The sequence below is a fragment of the Notolepis coatsorum genome (genome assembly GCF_963971535.1).
Source record: "Notolepis coatsorum genome assembly, chromosome: 14".
NCBI classification, from domain to species: Eukaryota; Metazoa; Chordata; class Actinopteri; order Aulopiformes; family Paralepididae; genus Notolepis; species Notolepis coatsorum.
In genome coordinates, this window is record NC_140178.1 from 92839097 (window position 1) to 92864762 (window position 25666).

The 25666-nt window shown below is 43.0% G+C and overlaps 1 protein-coding gene across 1 annotated transcript in view; it reads left to right on the plus strand.

Moving 5' to 3' along the window:
- prr36b (proline rich 36b) overlaps positions 1-25666 on the plus strand; it is a 95511-nt gene that overhangs the window by 58359 nt on the left and 11486 nt on the right. Inside the window, exons 2-3 of the mRNA XM_084329348.1 lie at positions 8743-9479; positions 11317-11386. Of these exons, the coding sequence (XP_084185474.1) occupies positions 8816-9479; positions 11317-11386 (734 nt within the window). The 5' untranslated portion in view covers positions 8743-8815. The remainder of the gene's footprint in view (positions 1-8742; positions 9480-11316; positions 11387-25666) is intronic.

Below are 25666 nucleotides of genomic sequence, written 5' to 3' on the forward strand. Positions count from 1 at the left end.
CACTTTAAGTGGACCATGGTCCACTTAAATGAATAGTCCGTTTCGTTTGTAGAGGTGTGAACACAAACCGAACTATTTTGAGGACCAAACAACTGAACCATGGTCCTCTTGAAAAGTTGGGACTCGGTCCGTTTCAATCGAACTATAGTACCTAATCCAGGAAGCAAAGTAGCCTACAGTGCATTGCAATGTGGCTCTGAAGTCAGACTCGCGGCGCGCGCGGACAGTCTCTCTCTTCCTCTCTCTCTCTCCTCTCTAGACTGGCGCCACGTGCGGAGTCTCTCTCTCTCTCTCTACTCTACTCTCTAGTCGACTTGCGCCACGCTCGTAATGACAGTATCTCTCTCTCTCATTACGCTGTCGGCAACTGTTTACGTTTGTGAGTGCTATAGTCCAATAGATGAACGACTTGGCGACTGTATGTCCTTTGTTTACAAATGAGATCCGCACCAAAAAGGGTAGTGTGAACGCAGACAAATCAAACAATGTATCATTTTCACATTTGGTCCACCAGATAGTCCGGACTATCCGCGGACTTTCAGGTGTGAACACGCCCTAAGATACACCTAGCTAACATAGGGCGGGCTGCTTTGAGCGAACGATACACACTCACAATCAAATCAACTGCTCAGCTGCTATTACTGCTTTGTAAAGTTTTTTTCATTATCCTTTCGTTATCCTCTTCAAATAGCGCAGCTTGTTTGTGAGTGCTCCCTTGACTGAGAGGATGGCCAGTACAGCGGGACCTTTTATTAAACATTCTATTAAACATTCTGATATTTCTGCGGGTCTTGTGCAGTGGTCGTGCCACTGTCAACTAAGCGAGCACTCAGAAGACGTGCACCATTTGCACTGACATTTTCCAAGTGAAAAGAAAAAATCCTTTGTCACGACTGCATCCCAGGGAGGATTTTTGTTTGTCCCAAATACATATTTTATCATCCAAGGGATGTATATCAAAAAGCAGGGTAGACGGACCAGCACTCTCAGGTTCAATGTTTTTAATGGCAGCCTGAATAGGAAACAGACATGTTTCGGACTATGTCCTTCTTCAGTGATATGGCTAGCAATGGAAATACATTCAAGATGGTAGTTATATACACCTGGCAGGTAATTACATGACACGGCAGGAAATTACATCACGACGCAGGTGTGCCTGTGCAATGTGACCAAAGGAATGACTTATCAAAGTAGAGTCCAATCATAAATCCACAAATTATACATATATATAAATATATCTATATCAAAAACATATCTATATTATAAACTAAACAAAACAAAATTACCAGAAACTTGATATATAACATATAACATGCCCTTAGTTTCTAGGGCTAATTGAGCCCCTTTACATATTTAATTAAATAGTTTCAAATTATACATTGAGCATCCTTGAGAAACATACCTCTTGTTTAGAAACAAACAACAACTTTATTAAACCAGAAATAATAATGTAGGTATAAGGAGGTTAGAGGAAACAGGTTAAAACGTTCTCTTCATTCATTCCTCTAGGTTCGATGCAATTGAACAGGTGGATATAATAACATTCACGTTGCAACAGCAACTTGTGTCTGTCTCCATCTCTCGTGGGCCTGAGTACTAACTCTAGTCCCATATATTTGAGATCGTTGACGGTATGTTTACACTTGGAGAAATGTCGAGCTACCGACGACTTGACATCTGAATTTCTCACAGCACATTTGTGTTCACTGATTCTTGATTTAAAGGCTCTCGTTGTTTTGCCCACATAAGAAAAATTATAAGGACATTTGAGCAAATACACCAGATTAGACGAATTACACGTAATCCGTCCTTTGACAGGTATATTTTTCCCCGTTTTAGGGTGTGCGAAAAATTTACCTTTTAATCATGCCTTGGCACTGTACACAGGCTTGACAGGGAAAATTACCATCTGGGATATTGGACATAAAATGAGAAGGTTTCTTTAAGGGCAAGTCAGTTTTGACTAGATAGATTCGCTTGTCTCTTATAAAAATAGTTAGGCGAATGTTGAAACGCTGCCCCTATAAGAGGGTCGGACTGCAGAATATGCCAATATTTATTGACAATACTCCGTGTGTCTCTTGTGATAGGGCTGTAAGTAGACACATAAGATACTTTGTCTGTTTTATCTTCTTTCTTTCTGGGGGTGAACAACGTGGCCCTATCGATATGTTTGGTTTTGTTCAGGGCTTTGAGTGTCAAATCGGCACTGTAGCCTCTTTTGTGGAAACTGCCACGGAGCACCTCTGCTTGTGCATTAAATCTGTCGTCAGTGTTAGGGCTGGGCGATATGACGATATTATATAAATATCGGGTACAGTTAATTAACGATACACTTTTTAAACGTATCGTGGATATCGTGATGTTTTGCCCAAGAGGCTTGTGTCGCGTCAATCTGGTCCACACGTTGACACTTTTGAACAGCGCCGCCCCACACACACACTACTGCATCAAAAGTGACTACTTATGATAACAAAGGCATTCGTTGTGGCATTAACGTTATAATAATAATAATGCAGGACCTGTTCAGAGGTCTCTATATAGTTACACTTTCAATAACATCAGCGTATTTACATAGTGCCGACCGAGGTCGACCTAGATATAGCAAGCTCGTTCATATCTCAGCCCGTGCTGACTCAGTTGTGCCCATTCAGCGGTCTGTTAATAAAGTTTTCAATCAGACAGATGTATGGAAAGGCTTTTATTATAAAATCCGTTGCAGTAAAATCATTATGCCTCCAGTCGTTTAGTCCTTCTGCGGAGCTAAACGTCGGACGCGGCGAGCTGCCATTGTTATTGTCATTGAGCTCTCCATGGCGGAAGTAAAAAATAAATACGCGCTTTCCGATTGGTGCTAAGAACAGCAGGGCGGGTGCAAGCGATGTGACGTAATTGGCAGACGCGACTGTCAATCAAAATGATTCTGTTTGCCGGCTGAATGAATGAGAACGTTATTAAAAGATTGCAGCATGGGTACAATACAGTACAGCTCAATACAACAACAGTCAACAGCGGACTGGAGGATGCAGACCAGAGAAAGACTTTCGTCTTGTTTACATCAGGGTCCCCCATTTTCAATTCATCATATTTCATATCTAAATCATATAATATCTCATTGCTAAATATATGCAATATATAATCTAATAATCCAATAATCTAAATCTAATATATAATATAAAAATGCTAAATGCATGGGTATTTTATTTTGTCTTTAATGTTAGCTTGCAAACTCAAATACTGTCTTGGTAAGCCTCATAATGAATTTTGGGGAAAAAAAGAAAAACATCGTGATGCGTATCGTGTATCGCCGAAAGGTCAGAAAATATCGTGATATCATATTTAGGCCATATCGCCCAGCCCTAGTCAGTGTCACATATTCTCTTATAACGAAGGATTTGGCTATAAGAACAGCACCCAGTGTCAGAACTTGAGAGCGCGGTCTAACTTGACTATAATAATCATCCAAGGGATGGAATTAGTCGCAAGCCCTGCTACCTACTGTATTGCCCTGTTTGTGTTTTAGTCCTGGTTGTTGTGGGTTAGCCAGACACCAGATAGGGAAGGAAATCGCTACACACACCAACAACTGTGTGTTCGATACATACAATTGTTGAAAGGATACATAATACACCCCTTTAAATTATCAGCCGATACTTAGTATTGATCCAATCACTTTACGTTTACTGAACAGTATAGTTACACATGGGCTCATGGAACTGGAATTCATCAATGTTCATCTCATTGAACTGCGTGATCATGTAAAGTGTGATATATAAACCAAAGTCTGTTATTTTTAAATATTGAAGATACAATTTTTGTTATGATTCATATAGATGACAGAATTGTGCAATATCATAATATCATCACGATACAATCCCAATACAATACTGAATAACACCCAGCCCAGGCTGTACTCTGTGGGTTGGACACCTCTAGTCTCCCTGTGGCGTCACGTCTCTAAAGTATTGCCCAGCCCAGGCTGTACTCTGTGGGTTGGACACCTCTAGTCTCCCTGTGGCGTCACGTCTCTAAAGTATTGCCCAGCCCAGGCTGTACTCTGTGGGTTGGACACCTCTAGTCTCCCTGTGGCGTCACGTCTCTAAAGTATTGCCCAGCCCAGGCTGTACTCTGTGGGTTGGACACCTCTAGTCCCCCTGTGGCGTCACGTCTCTAAAGTATTGCCCAGCCCAGGCTGTACTCTGTGGGTTGGACACCTCTAGTCCCCCTGTGGCGTCACGTCTCTAAAGTATTGCCCAGCCCAGGCTGTACTCTGTGGGTTGGACACCTCTAGTCCCCCTGTGGCGTCACGTCTCTAAAGTATTGCCCAGCCCAGGCTGTACTCTGTGGGTTGGACACCTCTAGTCCCCCTGTGGCGTCACGTCTCTAAAGTATTGCCCAGCCCAGGCTGTACTCTGTGGGTTGGACACCTCTAGTCCCCCTGTGGCGTCACGTCTCTAAAGTATTGCCCAGCCCAGGCTGTACTCTGTGGGTTGGACACCTCTAGTCTCCCTGTGGCGTCACGTCTCATCCCAGAGGCAGCATGCTGGTCTCTGGGTTTTATGATGCAGCACTGGAGCTGAATCCCTGTCATTGGGAACGGTGTTAACAACACGTCTCAGTCTTTTCATCTTCCTGCGTCAAGAGGCTTTTTTCCAGCTACTTTTCCTTCCTTTTTTCTTCTCCTTCTCCAGATTGGTTCAGCATGTACTGGCCTCAAACCACACGCTTTCAGTTTTACTCGTTCACAGAGTGATTATGAAGCATATTTTGAGAGGCTTTTCGTGTCATGACTCGATTAGAAGAAGTGCATGATGTGTGTGTGTGTGCAATGTGCATGCAAATAGGCGCACGTTGGCGATAAGGCTTTCTGCTTGCGCTCCCCTAACTTCTAGTTCCATGATCCCAGAGGAGCTAGTCTTCCACACTTGTGGGCTTGATACCAATTTCAGCGCAGAGGGGAAATAAAGTAACCGATATTAGCTCCGCTGGCCAGGGTTTCTGTTGTATCCTGGAAGATTTCACCATTTGTAATAATTAACATTACATTACCTCTACTTTGTCTGCACTGTCTGCTAGGGATGCACCGAATGGAAATTCTTGGCCGAAACCGATACCGAAAATAGGAAACAGTTGGCCGAAAACCGAATGCCGAAAGGCTGAAAATGATTAATATAAATATATATAATGTATTTTTTATTTATTTTTTTTAGCTACCTGATAATGGCAAAAGACATGATTATGGCAAAACTTAAACTTAAATAATATTAATAATCACTCTTATGGGCCCATTAAACATTTATTCAGCACTTTTGAATGCATTAATTCCAGACTGACAAAGATTGTACAATTTAACCATTTTCTCTTTGCATACAACAAAATGTGCATTAAAGTCGAGTGCATTTTCATTAGAGTAAAGTGCATTCAGAACAAAGCCAAGGTGCTTTAAAACTGCATAAAGATCTGCATAAAGACAGACACACGAGAGGGATAATAGCTTATAGCAGACTTAATGATGTTACTGTATAATACTGTCATAATTCATGGAATTATGGAAGGACTGTTGTATTTACTACATCTCCCGTGACTCTTAGCGGGGGATGACGTAGTTTACGAGAGACGAGTGAAAGAGGACCGGAAGCGTTGTTAGCTAGCTTAACGTTAGTTTAAAAGGTTTTAACCGCGACGGGCATATAGTAATGGCGAGGATATAAAGCATGTTAAAGACGCATTTATTGGATTTGTTGCTCGCAGAGTTTACATAGAAACAGCGCGACTCCCAAGAGGAGTTAGTTATCACAGGCTGCAGAAGCAGGAAGAGCTGCCAAGCTGCTCACGTTATACGTTGAGCAAAGTCTGTAGCCTCGTTTTGATTACGTCATCACAACAACACTTTAGGTTACGAACGTTACGTAACCCTGTTCTTTGACATTCAGTGATATATTTTCGGTGCTAAAACCCAAATTTTCGGTGGCTGAATATTCGGTGCATCCCTACTGTCTGCAGCAGCTTTCCACAGCAGATCTCTTGATGAAAAAGTGTTTGTTTCATGCGCATATAGCACAACTAACAGTTAGCTAGCCACAACTTCAGTGTGTCCGTATCCATAGGCTATGAACATTACACCAAGTGGGCGACAAGTTATTGGCACAATTTAGAAATTCACAAACACAAAACCACTGTTTTTATCTTTTAGAAAACGCTAAACTAGCTGTATTCCATCATACATTATTCCTCTCCAACTCTCTCTCACACTTCCACTGTTGGCGTCCTGCAACCAGAGCCATTTATTTGGATGCCACAAATGAAACTGCTTTTATTCTTTCCACCCCTGCAAATTCTCTGCAGGCTATATCCTGTTTATTATGCCCCTAATACTGTATTATTCAGACGCTTCTCAGATAAAAAATTTAACCTTTGACCTCCGCTGCATCTGTACAAAACCTCCACCGCTTCTCTGCATAATGCTTGTTTTGTATTTTTAAGTCTCAATTTATATATTCCCTTTTATATTAACTCTAGATGTGTTGTTTTTGTCCTCTTTGTGTTAGCAAGCACCAAGCCATATTCCGTGTATGTTTGACGCACCTGGCTGGCAATAAACCTCCATTCAGATTGTTTACATTGTGGCAGAATGTGGTTCAGATCCTTTTTATTATTATTATTATTATTATTATTATTATTATTATTATTTATTTTTACATATTGGTTTTGGCTTTTCATTTATAACACAAACATTAAATAGCCATGCAACAGTATAAAACTAAGAAAAAAATAATAGGGGGGTAAAACGTACATAAACAGGCAGCTGCACTAATTAAAGGCCTGAGGCTAATTTCTCTTTGACAGGCTATGAAAGTACTGTATATACAAACTGCATTAATTTGCAGTTACATTTAGTATGGTGGGTGGGGGGTTATGCTTGGCTCTAATATAATCCATATTTATATTATCCATAATGGATTCCAAATTGTCTCAAGTTTGAGATGCTGCATCACCTCTTAGACGAGTCCAGCTAGTTTAAGATGCTGCATCACCTCTTAGACACTGAGTACAGCTAGTTTAAGATGCTGCATCACCTCTTAGACACTGAGTCCAGCTAGTTTAAGATGCTGCATCACCTCTTAGACACTGAGTCCAGCTAGTTTAAGATGCTGCATCACCTCTTAGACACTGAGTCCAGCTAGTTTAAGATGCTGCATCACCTCTTAGACACTGAGTCCAGCTAGTTTAAGATGCTGCATCACCTCTTAGACACTGAGTCCAGCTAGTTTAAGATGCTGCATCACCTCTTAGACACTGAGTCCAGCTAGTTTAAGATGCTGCATCACCTCTTAGACACTGAGTCCAGCTACATCACCTCTTAGACACTGAGTCCAGCTAGTTGGATGAGGAGACTTTCAGTTAGCTCACAACAGGAGGGTGTATGCCAGTTAGCTCACAACAGGAGGGTATATTCCAGTTAGCTCACAACAGGAGGGTATATTCCAGTTAGCTCACAACAGGAGGGTCTATTCCAGTTAGCTCACAACAGGAGGGTGTATTCCAGTTAGCTCACAACAGGAGGGTGTATTCCAGTTAGCTCACAACAGGAGGGTGTATTCCAGTTAGCTCACAACAGGGGGGTGTATTCCAGTTAGCTCACAACAGGAGGGTGTATTCCAGTTAGCTCACAACAGGAGGGTGTATTCCAGTTAGCTCACAACAGGAGGGTGTATTCCAGTTAGCTCACAACAGGAGGGTGTATTCCAGTTAGCTCACAACTAGGGGTGTAACGATGCATAGATTAATCGAAATGCATCGATTCTAATGTGACGATTCAACTGCATCGATTTGAAAATGTTAGAATCGATTCTAATCGAATTTTCTTTTTTAATTTAATAATTTTTTTTAAATGTAATGTTTTTTTTGTTGTGTGTATTGTTTTTATTGACCTATAGTCCATTCATGCTGAGTGAATCAGTTCCCCCAGCCACATTTTTGTATTCCAAATTTTTGGGGGAATTAACTTATAGAAAACGTATTGGAAATTAATCGAATCGAATCATGGTCAAATGAAGAGATTTCATGATGCATTGAATCGTTGCCTGAATAATCGTAATCGAAATTAATTGTTGTGAGGTCGCATCGTTGCACCCCTACTCACAACAGGAGGGTGTATTCCAGTTCGCTCACAACAGGAGGGTGTATTCCAGTTAGCTCACAACAGGAGGGTGTATTCCAGTTCGCTCACAACAGGAGGGTGTATTCCAGTTCGCTCACAACAGGAGGGTGTATTCCAGTTCGCTCACAACAGGAGGGTGTATTCCAGTTCGCTCACAACAGGAGGGTGTATTCCAGTTAGCTGATATGATGACATCTACATGACTGAATATATGAAAGAATCGTTGCATTTATGCAGCGCTTTCCTAGTAGACACTCAAAAGCACTTGACAATGTAGAGTGGAAATGGCCTCCTCCTCTAACAATGTCTGCCTTTGAACAAGGCACTGCAGCCAACCCTGTCCGCTGACCTGATGACGGGACTGCGTCTACTGTAGGCTATGTGTGACTAGAAGGGATATGCGGGAAGACTCATTTCAATAGCATTGTGTAAACATGTCCCTCCGTGTGTGTAGTGTGTGTGGTATGTAAGCATAAGCTATGTCCTTATCTGATTCCTCTCTGGCCTAACCGCGTTTCATGTTTGGGCTTGACATTGTCTGACTGTGTTCCCATATTTCTCTCTCTCTCTCTGTCCTCTAGACCTGTGGTATCATTGTGAGTGTTGATCTCTTCAGCGCTCCTCTGAGAGACTGACCACCGCCAGCGAGGGGAGATGAAACCGGACGGGGTTGCCACGGCAGCGCTGGAGCCAATGGAAACACTGGAATCCAATCCCGTAGCCGAGGCAGCACTGCCCCTGGGGGAGGAGCCTAGCCAGGTGGCCGGTCCGATGGGGGAGGTACTGGGCCAGCAGCCGACCGGTGAGATAGGTGAACCCCAGCCAGGACCAACTAAGGAGACTCCTGCCACCAAGCCTGGCAGCAAGGCCTCAGAGGACCCCAAAGCCAAGAACACCAACAAGGCCCCGGCAAAGACGAAGCCCGGCACCACCGGCCCCACCAGAACCGGGCTTGGCTCACGACCCAACGCACCACAGACCAATGGCCTGGCCAAGAAGACCACCACCACAGGGACGGCAGACAAGAAGACCACCGTCACCGCCGCCACCACCACAGGGACGGCAGACAAGAAGACCACAGTCACCGCCGCAGCTTCCAAGAAGCCAGTCGGAGCCCTGGCCTCTAAGACCGCCACCAAGGTGGGGGAGAAGAAACCCACCGGCCTCACGCGGCCCCCCATCGCCGCCTCCTCCACCAACGGTGTGAAGTCAGCCACCGGGACAGCAGCCACCAAGAAGACACCGACCAGGCCGGCCAGCGGTGCCAGTACTAGCACCACCACCACCACCACCACAGCCCCTGCTAAGAAACTCACAGGTGGGTCCCAAATATGTCACCAATGACCTGATAAAAAATGTTCATGGAAACTTACCATGAAATATTTATGCTGAATCCCTCTAATGAGGTTTTGTGTTCATTGTAATAAGATAACATGCAGGTAGATGAGATAACATGCAGGTTGATGAGATAACATGCAGGTAGATGAGATAACATGCAGGTAGAGGAGATAACATGCAGGTAGAGGAGATAACATGCAGGTAGATGAGATAACATGCAGGTAGAGGAGATAACATGCAGGTAGAGGAGATAACATGCAGGTAGAGGAGATAACATGCAGGTAGAGGAGATAACATGCAGGTTGATGAGATAACATGCAGGTAGAGGAGATAACATGCAGGTAGAGGAGATAACATGCAGGTAGAGGAGATAACATGGAGGTAGATGAGATAACATGCAGGTAGATGAGATAACATGCAGGTAGAGGAGATAACATGCAGGTAGATGAGATAACATGCAGGTAGATGAGATAACATGCAGGTAGATGAGATAACATGCAGGTAGATGAGATAACATGCAGGTAAGATGAGATAACATGCAGGTAGATGAGATAACATGCAGGTAGATGAGATAACATGCAGGTAGATGAGATAACATGCAGGTAGATGAGATAACATGCAGGTAGAGGAGATAACATGCAGGTAGATGAGATAACATGCAGGTAGATGAGATAACATGCAGGTAGAGGAGATACCATGCAGGTAAGATGAGATAACATGCAGGTAAGATGAGATAACATGGAGGTAGATGAGATAACATGCAGGTAGATGAGATAACATGCAGGTAGAGGAGATAACATGCAGGTAGACGAGATAACATGCAGGTAAGATGAGATAACATGCAGGTAGAGGAGATAACATGCAGGTAGAGGAGATAACCTGCATGTTATCCGCTTTTTATTTAATTTTTTTTTAACAATTATATATATATTTTAAAATGTATTTTACACTAATAATATATCGGAATGTGATATATATCAGAATATCACAGTACTATGTTGTGTTTACAATTAATCGAAAGTCATGCGCAAACACAGACACAACAACACAGTCTAGTGAGATGAGGACGGGTCACCGTCATATCGGGAAATGAATCAATCATGCAAAAAAAGAGTTTAGTGACTCACACTCACCCGTCTTATTTCATAATACAACGTTTCCGAATGGACGTTTGGATTGAACCAAGTCACAGTATCACGGCATACACTTGGACCAAGTGTATGCAGTGATACTGATGCTTTCCCAGCGGAACACAAGTTACTTAACGTTACACAGGTAAGTTATGTTATGCACGTTAATTAAGCTATGCAGAGCGCAGCCATTTAGCTTGCTAACGTTAAGATGTTGTTTCAAGAAATGTATTCACAAAATGGATTATCATCCAAACGTTATTGAAGCCTCCCGTTTGGCAATGTGCACATATGCGCTACATTATATGCGTAAATGTGCGCTAAGACTCGACAGTACTGAACCAGAAAAAGTATTTAGGAGCAAATTCTTTGCATGATTAAAAACGATGGTTCGAATGTCCGTTCTAAAAACCCTGGCGAATGTTCGAATCCCAAAAACAGGCTTGGGGACAGCTCTAGTGGATGAGATAATGTGTGGGTAAATGCACATGGGAGGAATTCAGTTCACATATTAGGTACGCCAGAATGGTACAAATATAGAAAAATGCATTTGCCCTAGATCCCCAGGACATATGAAGGAAATGTGTCATATGAGTCATCTAATCAGACCTCAGCTGGGCCTTATCTTCTGTCTGTATTTCACCCTCTCCTCCTTTCTCTCTTTTATTCTCTCTCTCTTTCCTCCAGCTCCAGCTCCCAAGCCTAGCTCTGCTGCCTTGCCCAAGCCCGATAGGCCCCCCGTTTCCAAGACAACCAGGTGGGTCTGCCATTGGTGTGGAGCTCTAAGCCCCGCCCCTGGGGAGAGAAAAATGTTTTGGTGTGTGTTTGAAAGAGAGTGTCTGCGCGTCTGTAGATACCGTGGGTATAATTGATCCTCTCTTCAGAACTGCTCTTGGCAGAAGTGTCTGTCTGGCTGTCTGTTTGTCTGTTTGTCGTTATTTAACTGCTCATCCTTTCATCACGAGCCTCTCCGCCAGCTGTGAGACGGACTGCATTTGCTCCGGAACCAGAATGAAACCAGAATAAATTGCAGAAGAGGTGGTGGTGACTGTGTGTGGAATTAATTCACATTACAGAGCTCCACAGTGGAGAGTGAGCGGTGGTCGGTTCAGATGTCCCGGGTTGGCTTCAGGTTCAAAGAGGACCCTGTTTTAAGAGAATGAAATACCCTGGAGGAACAGGGAGAGAGAGAGAGAGAGAGAGAAGGCAGAAGTAGGGTAGCATAGGCCTTTGAGCAGGGCTTCACCAGACACAGATTACACAGCATTCTGAATAAATAAAACAACACATTTTGGGAAGGAACAAGGGTTGGTTCAGGCCAGGAGGAGGGGCTGAGTGAGCAGGAGAGATGTTCTGTACATTTTGTACTTTTGATTCATAAAGCAACAGAGAGGGAGAAAGTTCCCGGGGAGTGTTTCTGTGCGTATGTCTCTTATGTTTGCATAATGTGTGTGTGTGCATGCACAGGTATGTTTGTATGTGTGTGCGTGAGCATGTATTTATTTGTGTGTATTATACGGAATCAACTGAAAATTTTAACACATTTGAATAGCGACCTGCCAACAACATGATCGTATTTCATGTAAATGATAAGAAATAATGGTACCGTATGAAACTAGAGCTGGCGAGGGATCCTTCGTGGTCTTGCTTGCGACACGCCCCCCCCCCCCCCAGGGGAAGGCAGGTGTGTGGAGCGCCACACATCCAATAGCAGTTGCATGTATACATGCGTTTCATATCTTCTGCTGCGGTGTCTCCAGGATGCGTGTCCGGTCAACTGTTTCCATCCTAATTGAATAGAATAGAAATACTTTATTCATCCCGAGGGAAATTTGGCACTACAAATCGCTCACAGTAAACAGTAAACATTTAGGTAGACAAAACAAGTCACGAATAATAATAATAATTGCTCTTCAAATTGTGTCAAGATTGGATTACCAGAATTGGATTGGATTACAATCACCATCATCATTATCATTTCATGCCCCTTACACAGTTCATTATGCACAAGCGTTTGGATCTTGACGTCTCTCATGGTTTAGCTACCGAACTTGGAACCGTGGCCTAATCATGTCGTTATACATAAAGTCATACATCCGTTCCTATCCATCTTACACTTGTATTTTTCTTGTTGTTCTTGCTAATCATAACAATTCTGCATATTTATTTTTAGCTCTGCTAGCGGGAGAACGGTGACAGCCAGGATGCTATCCTTATGACCGTTTTCACATTAATATACAGGACAGGACAATATAACATAACATAGCCAATCCAGCATGAAATGGAAGCTGCATGGTTTTCAGTTAGTGAGGCAGGACTAAGTCGTACATTAAATAAAAGTTGTTTTCGCCATTGCATTGTACAGCTAATTGTAGCATCATGGTAGCATAGCCAAGATACATAGCATACTAGTCTCGCTAACTGTACTATATATGAGCTGCTAACTTAATAAATATTGAGTCAGCGCATTCAGACCAAGCTGCCAATGACCCAGTATTAACTGGTTAGACTTGCTAGCTAATGCTAACGTAACGGGCAGCTTTGCAGTGAATGAATGAAAACTTTATTTAACAGATTGCAGAATGGGTACAATACAGTACGGCTCAATACATACAATTGTTAAGGGGATGCAGACCAGAGACCTTAAGGGGGACCTTAAGGCTTAATAGGTTAAATCATAATAATTAGAGTTGTTCCGATACCAGTATCGGAAATGCCGCCGATACTGCCTAAAATGCTGGTATCGGTATCGGCGAGTACCCTCTAATGTTGCGCTCCGATACCATATGACGTAATTTATCAACAACACTGCGGACGTTGGGCTCTGTAGATACTTTATATACTCATACTTCGCTGGGTGAGCATTATAAAACAAACGTGTGCTTCAGGGTTAGAAATTAACATTTTTTTTCAAGGGCTTTTTTTGCCCCCCTTAATTGCTTTTCGGGGGCTTTTTTTTGTATTTCGGGGGCACAACATTTTTATAATGAAAATTAACATAAAGATTATAAAACATTGTTGACACTTTTTTTACAGTCTTCGTCCCTATGTTTGATAACGTAATGTTAATGTCTCCATATATAGGGCTCTACGCTAACCTTTTTCCCAAGGAGCACATGTGCTCCTAAATAAAATGTTAATAAATAAAATCTAAATACAAATTTAGGAGCACACAGAAATTTAGGAGCACAGTGACAATTGTTCAAGTAACACACACACACGCACACGATGTGTGACATCATGGCTTGGTTTCATGTTTTGAGGTACCTTCAATTATCTGTAATTATTACATGGCGTTTTCACATTCGCCGAAATGCTTGCTTGTGATTGGTCAATAGCCCCCCGACTTTTCAATAATGACCGCAGAGCGCAGCTGTTCGCAATCAAGCCCACTGACACACTGTTTCAGTGCAATTAGACACTGCCGTGCCGGCGATGACAGGGGGCGGAGCGAAACATAGCGGAGCCAGAACACAGAGGCTGCCCGCGATAATAATAATCACTTTATTTGGGCTGACAGAGCCACAGAACAACTGCGATTTGTCAAATGAATTAGGTATATTGTTAGTAAGTTAGCCATGTAATAAGCGGGATAATGTATAGCCTACTCGGTCATTGTCGCAAAATAATTGACCTTCACTACGTTTAAAACACCTCGGCGCGGCGCCTCGGTATTTTAAACTCCGTGTAGGCATACATTATCCCTTACATAATACATACATACTCTATCTAAATAGATTAAATATTATTGTCCCTGAGTGAGGGCAAGTTGTGTTGTTGTCTTGATATAATAACCGGTTGCCTCTGGATCAATGAATGTCTAATATTGAATAATATTATTAGATATTTTATTTTTAACATCCCTAATTCCAACAGTCAAGAAGCTTGTTTCAAATTGATGAAAAACCCCACACACGCAACGTTTGTGACTTGTGAGTATAGGCTCTGGCCAGATCGATCAATGAAATACGTTGCGCGCTCAGCGCTGTGGAATGAAGGAAATGCGCATCGGGATCGGATTTGGATGTTATTCTTTTGGAGTTGTGTTACAAATGGAATGGTCTTTCCCCGCCGAACACAAGTTACTTAACGTTACACAGAACACAGGTCGCGCTATGCAGATGCTTAGCTTGCTAACGTTAAGATAGCAGTGTAATGCTTGATGAGAGCAGAGCGCTCTCTCTGTGTTCGCATCCTCTCAAGTGCCTGTAACACGCAGCGGGCCCCGCCTCCCTCCTCCTTGGAACAAACATTCCACCCAAAAACTGAATTTCAGTCCAGTTTCAATCTGAACTATTAACAGCGGAGCTGTTTTGTAATCTTCACAATCACTCGTCTGTGAGTAAATGATTTTTCCGGTTTGCACACACACATATTATTAGGGGCAATACGAGGGAAATGCTCGCACTGTAGAGCATATATATAATTATATATATAATTAGTAAACTGTCGGGGGCTTTTTTTGCCCCCCTTAACTGATGTTCGAGGGCATTTGGTCAATTTTCGAGGGCATTTTGCCCCAAGCCCCCGTTAATTTCGAACCCTGGTGTGCTTAATCGACCGTGAATTAAAGTGTCAATTGCCATTAACAGCAGAGCAGATACTTTCTTAAAATGCCATTGTCCCGACAGCGCTGTTGACGGGGAGCTCTGATGAGTTCGCTTGGTGGCTGGTGTTATTAGCATTGAACAGCTAACCGAAAGCTAGCTTTGACGTTACCTTGGCTAAAGTTGGGGCTATTAATAATCCAGCAATAATGACTGCAGATCTGCAAGCAAAGTACAGCAAGTTGGCAAAGGAGTATTCCAAGTTAAATCACAATGTCACCGGCAGTAACGTTACAGTCTTTCCATATAGCGGTAGCTCATGCTAGCTAACCTAGCTCACGGTAACGTTGTCATTGCACAATTGCACGTCGCGTACACAATTAATGACATGTTGCGGACAGCCATATCAGCGACAATGTTTAGCTTTTAGTGCCAAATGATAAGCTCCCATTTATTAACTTGCAGCAGCTGTGTGCCTGTGAGAGTTAAAGGTGGTGGACTGTAACCTGTAAAATCCATAGATTTAGGAGATCCCCTAGTGGCCGTTAGCTGTAAAAATCCATAGATTAGCCGCACCGTTATATAAGCTGCAGGGTCGAAAAATGGGGGGAAAGGGCGTGGCTTATAGTCCGAAAATTACGGTAATGTCATAGCTTGTATTTGACGATGTTTTTCTTTGTTATTTACTTGAATAGTTTGATTCAATCATTGATTGATGGAGTAATATGGGGTTCTTAACCTGATAAATTAAATGTATAGACCTATAACAATTTAAGAAAATAAGAAATGTTAAAATAACAGCAATAAGCTAACATATTTTTTACATCTATGGAAATGCATTATGTAATATTTGTAACTTTAATAAGAAATACAGAAACAGTTATTTAACTATGTAAAGGAGTAGCTACATTTATTTTACATTACATTGCATTTACATTTATACTGTCTTTGGCCCATTTGGGCAACCATAATGCTGATGTGGCCCTCGGTGAAAATGAATTTGACACCCCTGCAGTCTAGAGACACGACACTTTACACACCGATAGCAGAGGATTCAGAATTATTTTGGGTTAAACCTCCAGCAGCGAAAGCACGACTGGAGAGGAGATCAATGCGTATGTGATCCGTCCGTCAATGGAGTGACGGAAGGTATTACTGGTAGGTTTATTAAAAACAGACGTAGACGGACAGACACAGCAGATCAATGTAGCCGTATAACGTTACAGATATTGAGCGTCGTTTTGTAAAATGTCCGGTGTCACCGTTAATACCGTTGTTGTCATGAGTTTATTAGCCATGGGAAATTCCACATCGCCGTGGCAACCCTAATATGCGTGTGTGTGTGTGTATGTGCGTCAGCATGCGTCTCCCGAGTCACACTGTACGCGAGGCGTTGTGACCAGAGGAGACTGAATATTCAGTCTGGTGTCAGGAGGAAGAGGAGGATGAAGGAGCTCTTTGTATCGGAAAGACCAGAGAGGGCCTGAGGTGTCATACCCCCCCCCCCCCAAACACACACACACACACACACATAATGCTTGCACACACAAAAACAGACACACACACACCACCACCCTCCTGTATGTGTTTGCTTATGTATCAGAGGCCCTTTATTCTTCCTCCCTGTTTCTGTATTATTGAGTGTATTTGTGTGTTTGAGAGAGAGAGACACACACACACACAGAGAGAGAAAGTGGGTGCAGTACAGTATAGTATGTGTGTAAAGTAGGGCTGTCAGTTTGTCTCTAAGAATCAATCGGTGCCAATAGGACGTTTTTACAAACTTTCTTCATCGGCGGAACTTGGCTCCAATAGTGGGCGACCCAGGCATCACTGCTTAGCATGGAGGCTCCACACACAACAAGGTAATGTCATTGTGCACCCCTGAGATAATTTATATCTAAATTAAAATGTATACAGCTTTATTTATATGAGCATGACAAGGTTGTTGGTTATAGTATGGCATTATAAAAGCGTTAGACTGAAGATAACTGCTGCTCTGCCGAAAGTATGCCATCTCTGTTTTTGCTCAGTAGCAAACATGGTCGTTTGAACCTTGTGCAACTATGGCCATATCAGATCGTTTGAGCGCCGCTTTGACTTCTGCTGAAAACATCTGTGTGTCGTGTGTGTGACTGAACTCTGGTAATAATCCAAACAACTGTTAACCTTTAGGCTGAGCCATAAATGCGTGACAGACTTTAGATTATGTTTTTCAATGTAATGTTAGACTACAGTACATCTGTCCCGTGGGAAAACGCTTGAACAGCTGATTTTTTACAGCAAGGCTGACAAGTGGCATTCAAGTCATATCTGACCCGTTTTCAGTTTAGTTCTCCCCACAAAGAACATCTCAAATATATAACACAGAAAGATGGGGAGGAAAAGATTAGGAAACCAAACCATTCTCCGTTCCTACTTTTACTCACCGATCTGGCGTTTTCTCTCTTCCAAATAATCCAGCACTCGTGAAAGGAAATCGCACCCTTTAGGATCCTCCTCACCCCAGGAATGTCCATCACAAACATTAATGCTTTGTAAGAGTGGCATTTAGCAATGTAATGTTAGAATGGGACTGTACAGCAGTAATCCTGGCCACTCATAACCCACAGAACAGCGCATTGCCTCATTGAGAACATATTCCAACAATGTAATCCACCAAATCACACGTTTTCCAGATCTTGTGTCTCGATATTAGGCAGACTTTAAAGGTACAGTATAATGAGTAGAATCGTCCAAATAGACTCATACAAACATAAACCCTCTCAATCATCACTTAAGAACCACTACAAGTGTGTTTATCTGACTCCTCCCTCTGCCTGGATTTCTTTCTATTGTGCTCTGGACTTTTCTGGGCGTCAACCTTTGGGCAGTGAGTGCTCGTCATTGGGTGATGTATGTCCCGGTTTTGAACTCTGTGTCCCGAGTCCTGACATATCTGTAAATATATCTGTACATAGTACTGTATATCTGTTGCTATGACGCTTTGGGCATGCGTCTCTTTGACAGAATCTAATACCTTCCATAAATGTTCTATCCATTCATTGATGGCTCAATGTAGCTGCAGCCGATTTATTTGACATCTAGCACACTGCAAATTTTCAGCACCACACAGCAGCCAATTGAAAGCGGACAGCTCCCCTAGAGATAGAGATATATTCTACACAGAGAGGGACACACACACACACACAGTTCTCTTACCGTAATTCCTCTAATAGTAACCCCGGCTTGTATTTGTTTCAACTGTAGCGGGTACCAGGCTTGTATTAGGAGGAGGCCTGTATAAGAGGGAGGCCTATATTTCAAATTTTCAAATGGATCATAATGAATAAATCAACATTTTGTGTCAGTTTGAACCCAGTAAAATGTACTGGGTTCATTTATTGAAACCAAGTACTGTATGAAATAGTAAACAGTGCAATTACAGGTGGTCACTGGTCATTTCAACGTTTTCAAAGTGAAATCAAGTAACTAGCTCAGTATGCAGCTCAGTATATTAGTAACCCGGCTTGTATTAGGAGGCCGGCTTATAATTGCTTAGCTCAAGAGCACACCCGGCCATTAATAGAGACCCGGCTTGTATTTGAGACCCGGTTACTATTAGAGGAATTACGGTATTTTTTTTTATCCACTTTTTCTCCCATTTTCTATTTTTCTCCCATCCCAATTTCGTATCATCCAATTCAACCCTCCCCTGTCTCGAACGCTGTTTCTTGCCTCCCACAAGCCGGCTGCAATGTGGACTAAGTCATACATAGCATGAGTCCCCTCCGATACTCGAGGTAACAGCAGTCGCATCTTTTCACCTGCGCGGCGCGACCTTTCAGCGCCAGGGGTCTGCGCTTTGGAGGGGCGCCGCCCCCATCGCTTCCTGATTCTACTGCGCAGGCGCACCAACCGACCTGTAGGAGTCGCTGTCCACAACGCCCGATCCCCACCCATCAGTTTCCCACCCCCTAATACTGCCAATGTGTATTAGTACGGACGACCAGCTAAACTGAAAGCAATGTGGAGCGCTGGGCTCGAACAGGCGAACCCAGCGTCTCCAGTATTCGTAGTGAGCGCCTTGCCCACTGCACCATGTAGCCGCCCTACACACACACAGTTCTCCAGAGGCAAGAACACTAGTGTGACAGAGAGGGGGGAGAGAGAGACACAAGAGATGCAAGGAAGAGGGAGGGTATGAGAGATGGAGAGGTATGCATTGCAAACAGAGGGAGAGAGAGAACTAAAGTATATTAGTCAGTAAAAGGTTGGCAAGATATTCACATTGGACTGCATTCAGTTGGATTTGTGACTGTTTTGATTCCACATAGTAGAAGGGGATGTTTTTGTGACCCTTTATTTTCCCCCATGTGATGTTGGACACAATTACATTGTGTGATTTGCTGTGTGTGAGGGATCCAGGGAATGATCTTTGAGTAATGGACATTTTAGCTGATTATACCATATACAAAGAAACAAACAATCCACAGATTAAACAATTTTAATTTTAATAATAATAATAATAATAATAATAATAATAATAATAATAATAATAATAATAATAATAATAATAATAATAATAATAATAATAATAATAATAATAATAATAATAATAATAATAAAGAAGAAAAGAAAAAAAAGATCTCACTATTCAGATCACATTTGACTTTCATACTGACTAAATATTTTTTATGGACAATATATGATTAATCACGATTAAATATTGTAATCGATTGACAGCCCTAATTTATATATGATATACTGTATCTGCCGATTAATTGGCTATTGGCTTTTTCTTTCTCCAAACTATCGTTATTATATCAGCCTCTATCGGGTTGACCTCTACTAAGAATACCATTCCACAATGAATAGGCTGAAATGAGGCAAATTCGAATGAAATCTGAACATTAATAGTAAAATCTACACATTATTACTACATCAAAGCAGGTATAAAATGCTTAAGATGAACAAGTTCATTGTGTGTTCACAGTTGTATTTGCTATTATGAGTTAGTACCAATATGAAAGCAGGCTGTTCTTTGTAACACCCTTTCATTGACTTGAATTACAGGCACGGTTCCAAAATCACAAACAAAGGGACAAGAACCAGCGATGTGTTTTCACCTCATATCTATAATGGCTTTTTTCCCTGCAGTTTGGTAGTCAAATTCATTTAGTGTGTGTGTGTGTGTGTGTGTGTGTGTGTGTGTGTGTGTGTGTGTGTGTGTGTGTGTGTGTGTGTGTGTGTGTGTGTGTGTGTGTGTGTGTGTGTGTGTGTGTGTGTGTGTGTGTGTGTGTGTGTGTGTGTGTGTGTGTGTGTGTGTGTGTGTGTGTGTGTGTGTGTGTGTGTGTGTGTGTGTGTGTGTGTGTGTGTGTGTGTGTGTGTGTGTGTGTGTGTGTGTGTGTGTGTGTGTGTGTGTGTGTGTGTGTGTGTTGCAGTAAAAGCATTACTGATGGAGCTCTGAAAGCACCACGTTCCCTCTTAGGCATACTCTGTTATGGATGGGTTTGTGTGGTGAGCCATGAATCACAGTCTAAATTAGATTTAGCCCTTTTCTCTTCGCTTCCTGCTTGTATCTTAATTCATACCAGGATCTGATGGCTGGTTGAGACTCATCAAATACACACTGTTTCCTCTGCCACACACACACACACGCACACACACACACACACTTGTGAAACAGAATTGTAAATTGAATAATGGCTCCAGGTGACCGCAATCTAATAATACTGAACACACACACACACACACACACACACACACAGACCCCCCATTGAAATACACCAAATTCCTTCTAACTGCAGATATCTCTTTCTTGTACCTCTGATAGTTTAGCTGTTTTTGGCACTGCTCAAACAAAACAAGGCTGTCTTCTTCTGCAGACAGAATTCTAAACAAGGCTGTCTTCTTCTGCAGACAGAATTCTAAACAAGGCTGTCTTCTTCTGCAGACATAATTCTAAACAAGGCTGTCTTCTTCTGCAGACAGAATTCTAAACAAGGCTGTCTTCTTCTTCTGCAGACAGAATTCTAGACAAGGCTGTCTTCTTCTGCAGACAGAATTCTAGACAAGGCTGTCTTCTGCAGACAGAATTCTAGACAAGGCTGTCTCCCCCCCTTCTTAGTATACCTGCCTTGTCAGTGAGAACAGCAGGTGGTCAGAGCATGTAATTACCCCTGTAAGACCCTCGGTTGCAAAATTACAACATCACTTTTAGCTATTTAAAAAAAAAAGTCTTTAAATGTTTATTTTAAAATGTTTCAAACATTTTAATTTTACATAGTCAATGGGTCCTGTTCAGCCTCACAATGCTATTGGATTTGGATAGTAAATGTGATTATAGGTCCCACATTTTGGCCTCTGAAGTTGTCAATTTAATTTGGGCCTTACAGGGTTAAACCTGGATGCACTACTAGGAGGAGATGTCAAGTTAGCATCATAACACAGGAAGCTTTCGTATGGAATCAAATTCACGGGACCAGTGTGTGATGGGTTGCTATGGGACTTTAACATTGGAGTAACACTGGCTTGTGTGTGTGTGTGTGTGTGTGTGTGTGTGTGTGTGTGTGTGTGTGTGTGTGTGTGTGTGTGTGTGTGTGTGTGTGTGTGTGTGTGTGTGTGTGTGTGTGTGTGTGTGTGTGTGTGTGTGTGTGTGTGTGTGTGTGTGTGTGTGTGTGTGTGTGTGTGTGTACTGTGCTCTCAGCATGTAGGCCTGTGGTGGGAACACCATGTAATTAACAAGCAGACCATGTGTTTGCTTGTCGGTACACTACTCAGTGTGACGGGGTGTGAACAAAAACACACAGGGTGGAGGAGGAGCAGGATGAGGAGGATAGAAGCGGCTGGCCTGAAGGAAGTCATGTGTTCCTACCTGAAACACACTCCTACATAGAGCTGCCTGTACGCCTGTACGTCACACAGCCTGAAACACACTCCTACACAGAGCTGCCTCTACGCCTGTACGTCACACAGCCTGAAACACACTCCTACATAGAGCTGCCTGTACGCCTGTACGTCACACAGCCTGAAACACACTCCTACACAGAGCTGCCTCTACGCCTGTACGTCACACAGCCTGAAACACACTCCTACATAGAGCTGCCTGTACGCCTGTACGTCACACAGCCTGAAACACACTCCTACACAGAGCTGCCTGTACGCCTGTACGTCACACAGCCTGAAACACACTCCTACATAGAGCTGCCTGTACGCCTGTACGTCACACAGCCTGAAACACACTCCTACACAGAGCTGCCTCTACGCCTGTACGTCACACAGCCTGAAACACACTCCTACATAGAGCTGCCTGTACGCCTGTATGTCACACAGCCTGAAACACACTCCTACATAGAGCTGCCTGTACGCCTGTACGTCACACAGCCTGAAACACACTCCTACATAGAGCTGCCTGTACGCCTGTATGTCACACAGCCTGAAACACACTCCTACATAGAGCTGCCTCTACGCCTGTATGTCACACAGCCTGAAACACACTCCTACATAGAGCTGCCTGTACGCCTGTATGTCACACAGCCTGAAACACACTCCTACATAGAGCTGCCTCTACGCCTGTACGTCACACAGTCTGAAACACACTCCTACATAGAGCTGCCTCTACGCCTGTATGTCACACAGTCTGAAACACACTCCTACACAGAGCTGCCTGTACGCCTGTACGTCACACAGTCTGAAACACACTCCTACATAGAGCTGCCTGTATGTCGCACAGTCTGAAACACACTCCTACACAGAGCTGCCTCTACGCCTGTATGTCACACAGTCTGAAACACACTCCTACACAGAGCTGCCTCTACGCCTGTATGTCACACAGTCTGAAACACACTCTTACACAGAGCTGCCTGTACGTCACACAGTCTGAAACACACTCCTACACAGAGCTGCCTGTATGTCACACAGCCTGAAACACACTCCTACACAGAGCTGCCTGTATGTCACACAGTCTGAAACACACTCCTACACAGAGCTGCCTGTATGTCACACAGTCTGAAACACACTCCTACACAGAGCTGCCTGTATGTCACACAGTCTGAAACACACTCCTACACAGAGCTGCCTGTATGTCACACAGTCTGAAACACACTCCTACACAGAGCTGCCTGTATGTCACACAGTCTGAAACACACTCCTACACAGAGCTGCCTGTATGTCACACAGTCTGAAACACACTCCTACACAGAGCTGCCTGTATGTCACACAGTCTGAAACACACTCCTACACAGAGCTGCCGCCTGTATGTCACACAGTCTGAAACACACTCCTACACAGAGCTGCCTGTATGTCACACAGTCTGAAACACACTCCTACACAGAGCTGCCTGTATGTCACACAGTCTGAAACACACTCCTACACAGAGCTGCCGCCTGTATGTCACACAGTCTGAAACACACTCCTACACAGAGCTGCCTGTATGTCACACAGTCTGAAACACACTCCTACACAGAGCTGCCTCTCTACAATAGGACAATAATACAATATTATTTATTCAGTGTGTTAATAAGGGTGAAGGTAGCAGAGATGTTTGCCGTGTCCCTGCTGGGTCCTCTCTGCTGCCAGGAACACATAGAGGCTCTGCAGCTGGACATGCAGAGAGAGAGAGAGAGAGAGAGGTGTGTGTGTGTGATATATGTATGGTTTGTGTAGTTGGTTGATGATGAATAGGACTATATGACAGCTCTGTAAGATAGAAGGGAGATATTTAAAGATCAAAGGGTAACATTTACATTTAGTAACGTTATAACAGCTTCAGTAAGCCTCTGCCCCACAAAGCTACAGAAGGAAACGGGTTGGGTTTAGGTGATCTCTCTCTCTCTCTCTCTCTCTCTCTCTCTCTCTCTCTCTCTCTCTCTCTCTATTCTCTCTCTCTATTCTCTCTCTCTCTCTCTCTCTCTCTCTCTCTCTCTCTCTCTCTCTCTCCCTACCTACCTCTCTCTACCCCAGCCCCTCCAGTCTCTCTCTCTCTCTACCTACCTACCTCTCTCTACCCCAGCCCCACCCCTCCAGTCTCTCGTTAGTCATGCTGTTTTTCTTATTAATGGTCCTTCGAGGACGGTAAAATCTCATTGAGATGGATTGAATGCAGTACTTGGCCATGGTGTGGCTCGTTACTGCTGAGGTAATGGTCCAGCCCTTCATGTGGTGTTGTAAGCCGTAGTCATGTCCGCAGCCCGACAGTATAGTGTAGTACTGTCTGACACCAGGCTAAAACAGTAGATATCTGTCTGATACCAGGTTAAAATACTGATACTGGTATCAGAGAATTTCCCCATTACTAAACATTCCTTCAGAAACCAAAACAAAGTGATTTGATTTGCTGCATTTTTGACACATAGAAGCTAAATCTCTAATGGTGAAGATGTGATGATGTGGGTGTGGCAGGTCAGTCTGTGATGCAGGCTGTAAGTCTTCTCTTGATGTGGGTGTGGCAGGTCAGTCTGTGATGCAGGCTGTAAATCTTCTCTTGATGTGGGTGTGGCAGGTCAGTCTGTGATGCAGGCTTCTGCAGAAAGGCTTTTAATGGGGGGGAGGGGGTTGGCACCGCAGACCTAATCACCAAATGGATTTTGGTGGAAATGAGTTAGGGGGATGGAGGGTGGTGTGTGTGCGTGTGTGTGTCACTCTGCGAAAAGCAAAGGTTTATGAGCCTCTAGCCTCGGCCATCTACACTAAATCCGCATATTATTACCCCTGTTGTGTCTGTACAGATATTTATCCTTACTCACTAGTCAGCTGCATTGTTCTGTTGTGTCTGTTCTATCATGTAAATATCTATGTTCTCTAACACCAGTCACCTGCTCTGTTCTGTTGTGTCTGTTCTATCATGTAAATATCTGTTCTCTAACACCAGTCACCTGCTCTGTTCTGTTGTGTCTGTTCTATCATGTAAATATCTATGTTCTCTAACACCAGTCACCTGCTCTGTTCTGTTGTGTCTGTTCTATCATGTAAATATCTGTAAAATATCTGCTCCTAATGCTTTACTAAAATAGGACAAATAAAGAAATAAAACAAGCAGATGAGTTGAAGAAGAGAGAGAAATAGTTTACTGTAAATACATTCACTTCAGTTTAGGGCTGTCTTAAATACTTCAAAGCTTCGTTCGATGGGCATGGGATTCGAATATGAAAATAAAATTGGATTCTTCATTTTTTTTTGTGCAAAATCAACTCTGCCTCTCTTTGTTAACTACAACAAGCAATGCTGTTTGTTATTTAAGATGAGGTCGGACTCGGCACGGACAGATTTATGTTCATTATGCTGCTTTTATAAAGCCTCAAATGATGGCTTACAATATTTCATGAAAGCAAAGTGTTTTGTTTGTCTAAGATTTAAAAAGGTTTAAACTTTACAGTACTGACAAAGTTGAACAAAGTGCTGTACAAGTCCCAAAAAAAAAAAAGTATCTCGAAGCTTCGAATTAAAATCAAATCTCGGCTCCGAAGCTTCGAATTCCAAAAAGAAATTCGAAGGTCAGCCCTACTTCAGTT